At 41.8% G+C, this 14,745-nt stretch overlaps 2 protein-coding genes across 4 annotated transcripts in view; one reads left to right on the top strand and one right to left on the bottom strand.

Moving 5' to 3' along the window:
- The window catches only part of RAB3GAP1 (RAB3 GTPase activating protein catalytic subunit 1), a 49,801-nt gene extending 35,125 nt beyond the window's left edge, over window positions 1–14,676 (bottom strand). For all 3 annotated transcript variants that reach the window (XR_012664339.1, XM_048869202.2, XM_048869203.2), the window contains exons 1-4: window positions 14,511–14,676; window positions 14,368–14,423; window positions 11,899–11,974; window positions 8,420–8,552 (exon numbers count right to left, since the gene is read on the bottom strand). Coding sequence is in view for 2 of the 3 variants with exons in the window: in XM_048869202.2 (XP_048725159.1) it covers window positions 8,420–8,552; window positions 11,899–11,974; window positions 14,368–14,423; window positions 14,511–14,558 (313 nt within the window). In the remaining variant the exon portion in view is untranslated. The remainder of the gene's footprint in view (window positions 1–8,419; window positions 8,553–11,898; window positions 11,975–14,367; window positions 14,424–14,510) is intronic.
- MAP3K19 (mitogen-activated protein kinase kinase kinase 19) overlaps window positions 14,312–14,745 on the top strand; it is a 40,094-nt gene continuing 39,660 nt past the window's right edge. The window contains exon 1 of the mRNA XM_048869200.2: window positions 14,312–14,448. The gene's annotated coding sequence lies outside the window, so the exon portion shown is untranslated. The remainder of the gene's footprint in view (window positions 14,449–14,745) is intronic.

Raw genomic sequence — 14,745 nt, 5'->3', positions numbered from 1 at the left:
CAATGGTACCCAAAGTGGAAAAAGTATCTTTTTTTGCACAGTTCCAAAAACACTGCAATGTGACTATGACAACAGTATTTACTGTTTAAGTTAATTTCAACACTTTAATGTGGTGTTTATTGGTCAAAGCTACCAAACAACAACGCATTAAAAGATTTGTATTAGATTCGCATAGACAAGTATTTTTTTCCAAAAATGGTGAAGCTGTTTAGTATATGGCAAATATTAACATTTTGTAATATATTTACATGAAATATTTTCATATCACATATTTTTAATTGCTAAAGTATCTCAGAAGTGATAATCGTTTTCTGTATTTTCAATCAAAATTTGCTGACCAGATCAGTCTCACACTGAAGTTTGTGCATCAGCAGATGGCATGCCCATAGTTTGTGCTGTAAAGTGACTAGATATAAATGTAGGTGAATTCCTAAAAGTAAGGCTTTTCCATTTGTAAGCTTTTGTACATACAATGTAGCATCTAGTCTTCCTGGTAGAAGATTGCAAGCAATGTTGTTGTAGCTATGCTGGTCCCAGGATACAAGAGAGATAATGTGAGTGAGATAATATCTTTAATTGGACCAATTCCTGTCGGTGAAAGAAATAAGCTTTTGAGATCCACAGAGCTCATCTTCAGGTCTGAGAAAGGTAATCAGAGTGTCACAGCTAAATAAATGGAACAAATTGTTAAGCATGAGGAGTTAACACAACACATGGTGAACTTCAAAACAAAATGGGCAATTAACATCTCTGCAGTCATGGGACAAAGGAAAATTAATATGTTACAGACTGTTGTAAGGAGTCAACATTCTGCAAAAGGACTTCCAAAAAAAAAAAAAAAAGAGGAACCATCTCCTGCAGTTCATGTACTCCAGAAGGGACCACCTCAAACAAGAAATCACCACATGCTCCCACCCTGGAAGGGGTGGGGGTGGAACTCAAGAAACCTACTTGGCAATCACACAAGAAATCCAAAACAAACAAACACGAAAACAAAGAGTGGAATCAACTCCTCCTCCACAAAATACCACTTCTGGGAGAACCCATGACACTAGGACCCACCATATAGACAGTACATGACTCCCCAGTATCATCAGCTTATCAAAACTACTCTCCAAGGGACTGCACTTCTGCCCCATCACCGAACCCGATACCATACTAACATATGAACAACTAGAAGAATTATTTTGCTGACTCTGCCTCAGTGAGTTATTTCACAACAAAGACAACACCAACCACAACTACCATGACCCCACCAACAGTTATAAGAAAAAAAATCTGATTGGATACCCACCAACCCAGGAAACCACATACTTGATCATTACACTGATTGCTTTTGAGGGGGTGGGGGTAGAGGGTGGAGGTAGGGGGGGAAATCACCTGTGAAATCCTTAAGCATTGCATCCACCACAATCCCTTCACTGCCAAAAAGGTCAGCTACACAGTTTCTGAAATCCAACCACCCAACAGTGATCAAACCAGCAGACAAAGGGTATACCATCAGAATCCTCAACCATGGTAACTAACCACATCGAGGCCAACCAACAACTCTGACACCACCAACTATAAAGATCTCAAAGAAGATCCCACAACCGTATTCACAGCCTTCCCTAAACAACTCCAAAGCTCATCCCCCACAAACCCACCTAAGGGACCTCCTACATGCTTCCCAAAATACACAAACCCAGGCAGACCCATCATACCTGGCCACAGAACTCTCACCTAAGGAATATCAGGACTCTCAGAAATCGTCCTCACACCATTCACCACACAAAGGGCAAGTTTCCTCCTGGACACAACCAACTCTCTCATAATATCCTTACCAACTCCTTATATACCAGGGGTTCTTAAACTCGGGGTCAGGACCCCTCAGAGGGTCGCAAAGCTATTACATGGGAGTCACAAGCTGTCAGCCTCCACCCCAAGCCTCACTTTGCATCCAGCATTTATAATGGTGTTAAATATATTTAAAAGTGTTTTTAATTTATAAGGGGGAGGGAGGTCGCACTCAGAGGTTAGCTATGTGAAAGGGGTCACCAGTAAAAAAGTTTGAGAACCACTGCTATACATCACCATCCCTCATCACAAAGACATCACCTACCTACCTCATATGTAGCAAACAATGTACAGTCAGATATCCGATCCAAACACATCAAACTCATCCATTTCATCCTCACATATCCATAAAAAACTTACATTTAAACAAACACACGCTTTTCCAAAACATGGGAACAGCCGTGGGTACTAGGATGGCTCTCCTTTATGCCAACCTCTTCATGCGCCACCTTGAGGAAGAATTTCCACAAAAAAAAAAGTGACAAAAGAAATCTTTCCAAAACTCTCTCTTCTGACTTTCAAACAACCCCCCTACTTCACCAAGATCATCATCAGAAGCAAGCTCCCCACAGACCAGGACAAACCAACTCAAAATGGCACCATACCTTGCCAAAACAACATATGCAAAACTTGCAGCCATATCTCCACTGCTACAACAATCAGTACCCCCGCAGCATACCTTTCATGATCCATGGGCCCTAACACCACATATTGTGATGGGGCATTTGATGCACCGGATGAGATCACACCCCAACAACTAGGTGGGTGAAACTAGACAATCACTACTCTTTCTAATGAGCTCATACAGAAAAACCGTAAGACAAAAAAACCCTATCACCTGTGGATGAACACTTTTCACAAAATGACAACTTCCATATATGAGCTCTCAGACCTCGTCCTCAAAGGAAACCTACACAACATGTTAAAAAGACAAGCATAGGAGCTTAAATTCATAATTCTGCTAGACACCAAAGATCATGCTCAACAGAGACATTGCTTTTATGTCTCGTTACAACCTGTAACCCACTTGTCTACACTACAAAGTTGTGTCGGAAAAGTTATGCCGCTTTAATTAAAACCGCTGTTGCATCTCCACACTAGATCCTTGTGTCAGGAGTGTGCATCCACACTAACAAGTCTTGTATTGACACAGAGAGCAGTGCACTGTGCATAGCTATCCTACTGTGCAACTGGCTGCAGGGTGCTTTGGTAAGGGTTTGCAATGTCTCATGGGGCAGGTAAGATGTCACATGATGCAGGTTTGTCAATCCCATCAATCCAGGGGCATCCTAGTAGATTGTCAGATGCTTTTTCAACTGAAGGGGGTGGGAGGGTAGGGGAGACAGCAGGCTGACCGACCTATCCTGAAGCAGGGGGACACCCTCCCCACCACTTCAGCCCCCATCTCTGCTCAGCAGTCTCTCCCAAAGCAGCCCACTCTGCCTGCAGTTCTGTGATTCCCTCCCAGTTCTCCCACAACCGCCTCAGCTGCTGGGAGCAGCACCCTGCCCAGTTCTGTGAGCTCTCTGTTCTGAGGAATGTCAAAGCAGCACAGCAGTCATACACCCAAAAGCAACCCCCACCAGCAGCAGCAGTCTGCCCGCAGCAGCACCACTGTGTTCCTAGTGCAGAGCCGAACAGGAGCATTCCATGTTAATTATTTGCTCTTTGTTCCCCAAAGGGAGAAACATGCTCAGCTGTCAGCTTCCCAGAGCTTTGAAAGGGGAGGGGCATATGTCTGCAGGGCAGCAGAAATCAAAACAGTGAGTAGAGTAGTCACCGCAGGTATTGTGGGATACAGGTGGAAGCCAGTTTTGTCGACAAAACAAACAGCAGCGTCTACACTGATGCTCTGACACTTTAATTTTGCAGCAAAAAGCTTTATGCTTCTTTTTGAAGTGGTTTTGTTTTGTTGACGAAACAGCAGAGTTTTGCCACCAAAAGTAGCTTTGTAGTATGTACACCTCCCGTTTTGTCAGCAAAAGGCAGCTTTTGCCGACAAAACGTTGTAGTGTAGAAAAGGCCTTATTCTTCTTTGTCCTATGACTGCAGAGGTGTTAATTGCCCACTTCATTTTGAATGGTTTCTTGCAACATGTGTTAACTCCTTATGCTAAACAATCTGTTGTATTTAGCTGTGACACTCTGTTTACCTCTCAGACCAGAAGAAGGGCTCTGTGGAGCTCAAAATCTTGTCACTTTTACCAACAGAAGTTGGTCAAGAAATAACTTCATCTACTTTGCCTCTCTGGTAGAATGTTTTCATGTATAGTTGTCTATGCACACAGTACCAGCCTCTGAAATATTCTAGAAAGTAGTTTTTCAATTCAGAATTTATACACAGGCCAGTATTAGTGTTAGAGGTGACAATACACAGCTTCATATTGTGAATATGCAAATACTGTGAGAGAAAGACGTGACCTAACAAGAAGTGGTGAAGACAAAGTCCACAAACAAGTCCTTGCCTCATGCTCTTTGTCCCTTTTCAGTGCAGTTACTGCTCTTGACAACTATGTCATCAGCACTAAGACAATCCCATTTACCCTGAATCATATCCACGGGCACTTATCAACATATCCACTGGACTGCATGTAACATCAGATGTACCAGTCTCCACTGAAAATAGCAGATGTTGGTGAAGAACAAATGGAAAGATTTGTGAGAGGTGTACTTGATTCTAATGGGACACATAGCTTCTTCAGCCCCACCAAGAAATCTGGCATAAAAACATTTGCAGACATGGCCAAAACAAACAAATATCTGGCAAGGGATGGACAATCAGAGCAGCTACAAGTCCAGAAACTGGCTTCCACAGAGCCCCTGTCCTTAGCAAGATGCAGAGATGATGTTCTTAAGTCACCCAACAGGACCTGGGCCTATGTCCCTCTTCCATGCTGATGGAACAATGAGAAGAACAGACAAAGCTGAATTAGGGCATCATCTGGAAGCTCTAGCTGAAAGGATTCATGACCTAAGAGCATGTGTCAAGGTTCCTTCCCCACTCTGAACTCTAGGGTAAAGATGTGGGGACCTGCATGAAAGACCCCCCCCAAGCTTATTCTTACCATCTTAGGTTAAAAACTTCCTCAAGGTACAAACTTTGCCTTGTCCTTGAACCCTATGCTGCCACCACCAAGCGTGTTAAACAAAGAACAGGGGAAGAGCCCACTTGGAGACCTCTTCCCCCCCCAAACATCCCCCCAAGCCCTACACCCCCCTTCTTGGGGAAGGCTTGATAAAAATAGTCACCAATTTGCATAGGTGAACACAGACCCAAACCCTTGGATCTTAAGAACAATGAAAAAGCAATCAGGGTCTTAAAAGAAGAATTTTAATTAAAGAAAAAGTAAAAGAATCACCTCTGTAAAATCAGGATGGTAAATAACCTTACAGGGTAATCAGATTCAAAACAAAGAATCCCTCCAGGCAAAACCTTAAGTTACAAAAAGATACAAAACAGGAATATACATTCCATTCAGCCCAGCTTATTTACCAGCCATTTAAACAAAAGGAAATCTAACACATTTCTAGCTAGATTACTTACTAACTTAACAGAAGTTCTGAAGAGCATTCCTGACCTGGTCCCAGCAAAAGAATCACACAGACAGACAGACCATTTGTTTCCCCCACCCCCTCTCCAGCTTTGAAAGTATCTTGTCTCCTCATTGGTCATTTTGATCAGGTGCCAGCAAGGTTATCTTAGCTTCTTAATCCTTTGGAGGTGAAGGGATTTTGCCTCTGGCCAGGAGGGATTTTATAGTTCTGTATACAGAAAAGTGGTTACCCTTCCCTTTATATTTATGACAGCATGTGACAAAGAAACCATCATGTATATCAGAGATACTATGGCTGTCTTACAAATGATGTCTGGAGACAAATTCCACACATTTGATTAATTGGTTGCTGAGTTCATGAGGCAGGCCCTAAAGGGATTTGACAAAGCTAATTCTGTAATCAAAGTTTCTGACATATATGACAACAGTAGCTCTGTGAAAACTGCAGAGAAACAGCACCAGACAGGATCTAAGATTGGATGCAAGAAATACCAAATGATTGGTGGACGTCTTATGCCTCAATGGAAAAGTTTCTAAATGTGGTATCCAATAAGCAGTCACTTTTACAATTCCTCTGAATATATGGGTCAAAATGAACCCGAGAGTGTAGGGGCACACCCAACACAAACACTCCTCCTTGCTGGAGGCTTTTCCAATGATGAAGCAGCAAAGTCATCACCAATCGAAATGCTGAGGAAGCCCAAGGACTCGTATAGTACTCAAAAGGAAACAGATACAAGGATGCTTCTGCATGCGAAATGTGCCAACATGGCTTTTGAGTTTTGTGATCTTAAAAGAACCACAGTAAATAGGTCACCTGATACAGATGTTTTGGTCCTTGCTCTTCGCTACTTTCCAAAAATTGAACACATTTAACGTATGGACTGGAATTAGGCACCATGCTTCATACCTGTACATGCAATTTGTGACACACTCCTGACTTTTGCAGCATACTTTGTGCTGTACACGCATTAACAGGATATGACACTATCATCCCTACTTGGTACAAGGGGAAAAAAGCATCTGTGTTTAGAGCTGTCAAAACAAAGGGAGCTTATCACTTCAGAGACCTTGACAAATTTGCAGAGTGTGATGGCCAAGCCACAATTTCTGCAGCAAAGAAGGTGGTAGCAGAGCTGTATGACGACAGCGAGAAAGAAGAGGAGATCCACAGAGACCTGAATTGCTTGCACTTCAATCTAGCCATCAAAAGTCATTGGCCAAACTCCCACCATGTGAGGATAGTTTTGAAGAGCATGTCAAAAAAGCACCTTGGCAAACAAAAATTTGGATGTCTTCATACACAGGTAAAACAGATATTGGAATACCATTGCAACATGGATGGAAAAATGGGGGTGATGAACTACTTCCTGTATTCTTCAAGGACCCAACAGCATCTGAGCTTCTACAAGACCTTCTCTGTGCCTGTACCAGTAGCGGTCACTGCACAATCAACTGTGTCAGTAGTCAAAACAATCTTCCCTGCAGAGAACTGTGTACATGCCAAGACAATTAAGAATTTGGTAACCCATGCACCCTCAACAGAGATCATAATGATGAACAAGATGGTGATAACGTTGACTAGAAATGTCACCAGTGCTATCACATTTCAATATCTGTACAAAATTATTATTAGATTATTACCCTTTAGATTGTCATTGTGATGCTTTAAGGTCACAGAGAAATCCAACTTTATGTTTTGAAATAGTAAGAGAGGGTCATTAAACTAAAAAACTAATGCAAATATTTCAAAGTGATCATTTTAACGTGTTGATGGTGTCACTGTTTATCCCCGTTTGTACTGTAATGGCATCACTCAACAGCTCCATCATACCTCATCTCAACCTTCACAGCTGTCAGTCTAGCGCATTCATTAGCATTAATGTAACTTTAAATTAAAAGGGACTTTCTTAAGAAACAAATCCATTCTTTCTTCTACTGAGAAGGCATAGCTACCAAATATTTTGGAAAAAAAATATTTCTTGCCTTAATCTGTAACAGTTTTGAAACACATCATTAAGGAAATCACCATAATAGTAGATGCTCCTGCTGTGGCCATTTCTAATCATTTAGTCAAGATATATCAGAAAGAGAGCTAGAACAGGGACCGTCCATGCAAGGACATTGACAATCAAATAATGCAAGCATATACTGGCTATCATTTGCATGTCTGAAAAAGAAGAGAAGTCTTCAGGGGCTTTGAGATGTTAATATAATGAGACTGAAAATTTACTTGTTCTTGACAGTTTCAAATTCTGAGGCATGTATTTTAGAGTTGGTGGGTAAATGGGGAGGAGCTAAATTTACTGTACTTTGATTTTAAGGTTTACATAGGGATGAGAAACCTTTAGAGGACAGTGTAGTTGGAAACTGCAATTACACACATTCACATCCTTTTCATAATGAAATAATTAAACCATGTAGGTTTGTCAGCTTTAATTCTGCTTCAGCATTTGTTAACGTGTCAAAGAGTAAATGTTATAGTGAACAAAGCATACCATTATAAAGCTTTGGTATGTTTGTTAGGCTACAATATATTCTTTCATCACTACCACAATGTTTCACTAACGCAAAATGCTAACATTCAGTATTTACATTAGATTTAAAAAGACCCAACTGGACATAAGATTCAGGTTTCCTCCCAGAGATATTAAGAAGAGAGTGATCAACACTGTTCCGAACATCCACAAGTTTTATTAAAACTGTAACACTTGCTATTTTTGCCTTTTAGACCAAGATAACAGCCAGACAGCTGAATTTTAAGGACCTTTAATTTTATAACCTAACAACTCAAGTTCTTTGGGGAGAACGAACTAACAATACTACATGGAAACTATAGTTTGCAAAATATTTGAACAAACAGACATGCACCTTGTGGTTTGAGAGCATAATCTGCAGACCTCTGACGTTTCTAGACAAGTCAAATTAATGTGCTGCAAATTTCACACTACATTATCATGATACAGTGAAGAGTAATTTCTGAATGCCATCTACCCTATACCTATACCAATTAAAAGAACAATCATTTACCTTCTACCAACTCCTCTTTCCCATCTTTGTCACTGGCTTCTTGCACAAGATAATGATGAGTAATGGAGAATCTGAAGTCAGCAAATGAAATTTCATCTGATTTCTCCTCCCATATTCCAGTGGTGTATACACCCTGTATATTGAAAAGGGATACGATATTATTCGGTCATGAAGATTTAGGTTAACCTTCAACAACAATGTTCCCATTTTTTACATCCATGTGTGGAATGAATTTTATGTGCATCAATATGGAGGTGATGTGGGGTGGGGCTGAGGGGTTCGGCGTGTGGGAGGAGGCCCAAGGCTTGAGCAGAGGGTTCGAGTGTGGGGGGAGTGAGGGCTCCGGCTGCAGGTGCGGGTTCCGGGGTGGGGCTGGGGAGGAGGGGCTTGGAGTGTGGGAGGGGACTCAGGGACGGGGCAGAGGGTTGAGGTGTGGGGGGTTAGGGTTCTGGTTGGGGATGCAGGCTCTGGGGTGGGGCTGGGGATGAGAGGTTTGGAGTGCAGGAGGAGGCCCAGGGCTGAGGCAGAGGGTTGGGGTGTGTGGAGGAGTAAGGGCTCTGGACGGGGCTGCGGGCTCTGGAATGAGGCCAGGAATGCGGGGTTTGGGGTGTAGGAGCAGGATTTTATAATTGTACTATAAGAATAGAGGTACTAATGTATGTCTTGATTTCATTTTACCAGCCACCCTTTTTGAATAGCAGAAAGGAATGACCCTCTGGGACATTGGTAGGAATGCATCTGACAGACGGCCAGTGTCTGTACTGATGTTAAGGCTGGGACAGACCAGAACAGTCCTTATGACTGATTATGGTCACCCTTTTGTTTTAGGATAAGATATAATGTCTACTATGGTTTCCTATATGTATTACAAATTAGGCACTCTAGTTAAATATACATTTCTTTGTTTTAAGGTTTAGTAAGTAAATGACAGGATTTTGTATTGTGTCTATAATAAACAGGTTAGAGAAATGTTGAGGGCCTGAAGCCCCAATGTGAACTGTTTTAATTATAAGATTTAGCAAGACTTAATTTACAGTGTATTCTGTATACCTTTGAAGGTTTCTGTGAGAGACTTTTTGTGTAAATGAGGAATGCATGCATCAGGAAAAGATAAGATGTGAAAGCCATCACAAATGTCCAGATGGTCAAGAAAAAGTGAGAGACTTGGAAATACCAGGAGATCAGAAAATATCCATTGTATCTGAGGCTAAACATGTTAGCAGCACTGACGACCTCAGAGGTGAGGCAGGCACCCCCGAAGACGAGACAACAAATAGGAGATAACGATGGGAAGCCCGACAATAACCATCAAATGATAAACAGAAAACCCCAAGATTAACACCACTTAAGGACTAATGATTACAGACTGAAATTGCAAAATGCATGGACTCAAATGGGAATTTACAACGATAAAGATGGGGTGTTTTGCCAGGAAACTCTGGGTTCAGTCCTGCGGAGCATCGGATCGCGACCGACAGAGCCTAGCTCCTCACTTGTACTCCATCTAACTGGCTAATAGATTGACTTGAGCTACTACAGACTGGTAACTATAAAGACCATATGCAGGACTTGTGTGCATGTGTTTGTGTGACTGAAAAGCATATGCTAACTGTTGTATTTTCAATAAATATGGCATATTTGCCTTCTCTCTTATAAAAGACCCTGTGTGCTTTGTATAGCATAACAGGGCCGCAGGCTGCCCCGGGACTGCGGCAGGAAAAGAGGACTCCCTCCAGCCCTCTCCCCAGCCACAGCCACTCCAGGGCTGGGGGAAAGGCACCTCTACCAGCCTGTGCAGCCCTTGATTGCCTGATGCGTGGCCACACAGCTTAGAGGGCATTTAGATCAGCAATAAAGTATATTGCAAGTATTACCTACAGAATTAATCTTTCTGGTGTGGACAATACGTATTTTACATAGATTAATAAAAAAGGAGTCCCAAAACGCTTTACAAAGTTAAAGTATTAAAACAAATCTTGCTATGATCAAGCATGTTCATTTCAAAGTTCTGGTTATTCTAAATAAACAGCCTATAGAATTATCTGGCAATTCAAAGGCATTTGTATACCTCTCCAACAAAATCACAGATTTCAGAGTGTTCACCAGTGCTGTGCTGAAAGACAAAACAGCTCCTTTAGGAGATTATGTCTACTGTATACTGCTTGGTTCCAATATTTGGTGTGAAATACTTTTCTGTTTCTAATATTCATCTTGAATCTGACCTCAGTAATTACACAATTCTATTCTTTAGAGAACTGTAAATAGTTCTGTGTATTAAAAACAAACATCAATCAAGTTTCAGATGAAGAAACAGTAGTTAGACCATTGTTTAAAATATATCTGCATAATGCTGACTGTAAATATCACTAAGTAACACTGCATATGTATGATTAACAATTCTACTTTTCTATATAGTAATGCTTAAACAAAGTTATTTAGAGAATTCCTTGATTTGCACCATCCTCTTACTTGTTATAGGGCTCCTATCACTAGATTATTGGACTACACAACTCAAGAGACAAGTTCAACCTTAACGTGTAGAAAAATATTAATAGTTAAGATTGAAAGTATTTGATTAGATAACCAAGTTTTAACCCTGAAAACAGTGTCCTGAACACCAAATTTAGTTTCATAAAACTCCCTTTGAAAATGTAGCTGCCAGCCCACTCAGTACAGAAGAATTTCTCTGCATTGCTGTGCAAGATATCTGGGTAGTTTCCTGTCTGGTGTACTAGGCTCAGAGAAGGAAGTCTGCAAAGACTATGGCAATGTCTACACTACAGCCTGTGTCGGCATAACTTATGTTGCTCAGGGGTGTGAATAAACCACCCATCTGAGCAACACAAGTTACACCAATATAAGCACTCATGTGCACAGCGCTATGTTGGCAGGAGAGCTTCCCTTACTGACATAGCTTCTGCCATTCACCTAGGTTGTTTTATTATGCCAATGGGAGAGCTCTCAGCTGTGCCGCTATTTTTGTAGACATACCCTAAGTATTTTTTAGGCTTTGAGGGAGTGGAGTGCCTGAGCCACAACTGCATCCTCTGTAATGAAATACGGACAAATATTGACTAGCTCTGAGGAGTCATGTGAGACTTTTATCCGTGCATCATAAAGGTTAAGTGCCATGGAGTGAAGGGAAAACAGAGATCCTTGAGAACTCAAATGGGAACCTGGACAATGCCTTTCCCACTCTGAATCCAGGAACAAGAACACTGGAGCACACAAAGGTCTACTCATTACCTACATAACATATATAACAATATAAAAATATCTCCATAACTTTACAATTAATTTTGACCACACAGATTCATTTCTTCAAGTAAAATTCCCACTGAAAACTGTTCTTGCTGTAAGTAACCTCAAAGTTTAGTCCACCAAATACAAGGAAATTTGAAGTGTAAATATGAATGCACACTATATATTACATGCCATCTCCAATTATGAAACAGAAATTCAGAAGCAATTAAACTGACCTTTTCTAGAGGCTTGCCTGAAGAAATCCCAATAAGTTTCCAGTCATTCAAAACTTCTTCAACTTTTGAAATAAATCTAGCGGGGAGAAAAATTATTAGTATTTCCTAAACGGAGTTTACATTAGAATTTATTTTGCAAAAAGTGACAGTACAATACAGTGAAATTCCTGAAAAATGAGCACTGTACAACTCATTACAAGGGGAAAAAATGGTTAACTTATTTTAGGATTTTATATTATTCTTTTTTCTCTATTTCATTTATACTAAGCCTTACTCTCACAGAGTGCCTGATTGTGAGCCTCTTATTTACACTGGTGAACTACTCACATGCATAGTTCCACTCAGTATTTCTATTTCAGGGGAAATTACACTTCATTCAGATTTTCATTTCACTGACCACCACTGTAAAATAAAGGGGCTCACAATCTGATCTACAGGATATAGGCACAAACATTCCATTGAGCAGAGAGGCAAAGATGTACCTACAGATACCCAAATAGTATTGTAAATTTTAAGTAATTTGTAAACAGAATGATTTTGTCTCTCTTAGTGACCAGCTCAGGAATTATACACTTGGAAAGTTAATTTTAAAATAACCTACTTACTGTACAATACAGTGCTGCTTACATCATCCAGTATCTGAACAAAAAGGGGAAGCATGGAACAGAGAATGATGGCTAGAGTCTGAGCAGGAAATCTCTCTCTCTCAAGTATTTCAAAGTTGTAATTAACAAATAATATACACAACACACCATACAGATATAAAGCTGTAATTTTAGTTTATGATTCTGGTGACAGTGATAAACCCCGCAAAAGTTATTCTTAGTTTAGAAAGTCTACTGAGCTTTCTGGATGAGTTTTAGTAGAAACTGAATTCATACTTTGTAACTCACAGCAAGCTAACAAACACTTTCCCCAGTTGATTTCATTCTGCTCAGAAATATCAGAAATCCAAATGACCAAGCCAACAACTGCAAGAGTCAATAAATCAACTATAGCTGCAAACAGTGATGTTCTCAGTCTCCAACAGCTGAAAATGCATACTTAAACTAATTATTAAAAATAATGGGAAGAGATTCTGGTATGTACTTTTTTCCCTGGCAGACTTCATTCTTTGAAACCTTAGTGTAATCACCAGAAGCCCTCCAAATATTTTGAATCAATTAGAAATATTCACTTTAAACAAACAAAATTCCATACCATGGATTATTCAAATAGCAACCCAAATTTAGATTTTAACACATAAGCAGACTATAAAACTTTGAAAGAGGACTAAGCTTCTATCATGAAAACTAGAGATGGAAGAGGCCTATAAAATCATGTAGATAATGTAAGATTGTTCTTTAGAATCTATTTTCTGGTACTTTACATTAATATGTTCACTTTAAGGGAGTTCACTCACACACAAACTTGGTGATGGGTCAATCCAACTTCTATTGATTTAACTGGGAATGGGATTAGGCCTCATGTATGTTTTATTAACATTTCAATATTCCAACTCAGAATTATTCTTATGGTTGGGACAGCACCTTCTCACTATCCAATCAACCTTAATTACAAAATGTCAATTTTCTTCTGTGCTCATTCCATTTGCATACAAACAAACCAGCACTTCAATCAACTTCCCAGTTTGTGTCATTTGCAGAAATCCATTCTGTGCACTGTCCAGATTACTATTCTAAATAAGCAAACAACAAAAGATGACTAAATTTCTAACACTCCAAAACAAGATAAATTGTTCCCTGTCAAATATTTACCCAGGCAAAACTGATAATGGTATTTAACCACACAAGCACATCTCTCTGCACTGAACGGAACACAGGAAATACCATAGTGCACATTAAACACTGACATCGTGTTTGCAGTGGAGTAATATCGCAAAAATGCAGTTCCTGCTCTGAAGAACTGTCTTTACGTTAGCTTTTCTGAAAGACACCCTACTGTTGGTTCTCCTTCAGCGGTGACAGCAGTTGAGAGAAGCACGGAGGGAGAAGGCTCCAGGAAGCCACTGGCTATTTTACCACGGGATCATTTAGACCTGATTCGGTCAGACCTACGCAACAGGACGGTTAAAATGCTGCCAGCTTCCTACGCCAGCACACCCACAAGTAGATCCATTCCGGGGTTAACAACAGGAGTGGGAAACTGGTCCCAAAAACGCTAAGGCGTGTGGGGCCGCACCACAGGAGTCACGACGCCGGGGCCTCAGGGGAAGGAGCGGGACTCGGGAGGCCATACTGCCTTTCCCAGGGGTTCCTGAGGGCAGGCAACAGCTTGCCGGGGCGGGGGAGGACGCCGCCGCGCTGTGCAATCATCCCATCGGGGGTTACCCTGGGTACCGCTCCGAGGGCCCCTTCCCCTAACCGTGCAAAGCCGGGCGGGGGCGCTAACCGCAAGGAAGGGCGGGGGGCAGGACGCGCAGCCGGGGAAGGGGTGAGAGATGCGGAGCCCGGAGCGGCGGTCTCGTACCTTTCCCACTCGGAGGCGGTGGTGAAGTCCGTGATCTCAAACACCTCGGACTCGGGCTGCGGGGAGAGAGGGGGAGAGGCGGTGAGTGCGGGCGGACGGACGGGCTACAAGGAATCGGCGGGGGACCGGGCCGGGAGACTCACCTCGCTGTCCGCCGCCATCTTGTGCAGCCACCGGGCAGTAGCGCGCATAGGATCACGGGAGGAGGGCGAGGGCGGGAGCAGGACGGCGGGGAAGGGCAGCGAGAGAGCCCTTGGAAATGCCCCCAGCTTTGGGGCTCGCACACAGAGCTACCCGCTGCTCTCAGCCCAGTCCGATGCCTCCCTTCCCCGCTCCGAGACCACCCTCTCCTTACACCCCTCCTGAGGGACAGCCCTA

This window comes from Caretta caretta, chromosome 11 (assembly GCF_965140235.1).
Source record: "Caretta caretta isolate rCarCar2 chromosome 11, rCarCar1.hap1, whole genome shotgun sequence".
In the NCBI taxonomy this organism is placed as follows: domain Eukaryota; kingdom Metazoa; phylum Chordata; order Testudines; family Cheloniidae; genus Caretta; species Caretta caretta.
Note: the sequence above shows the minus strand (reverse complement) of the source record. Positions and strands in the feature narration are given on the sequence as shown.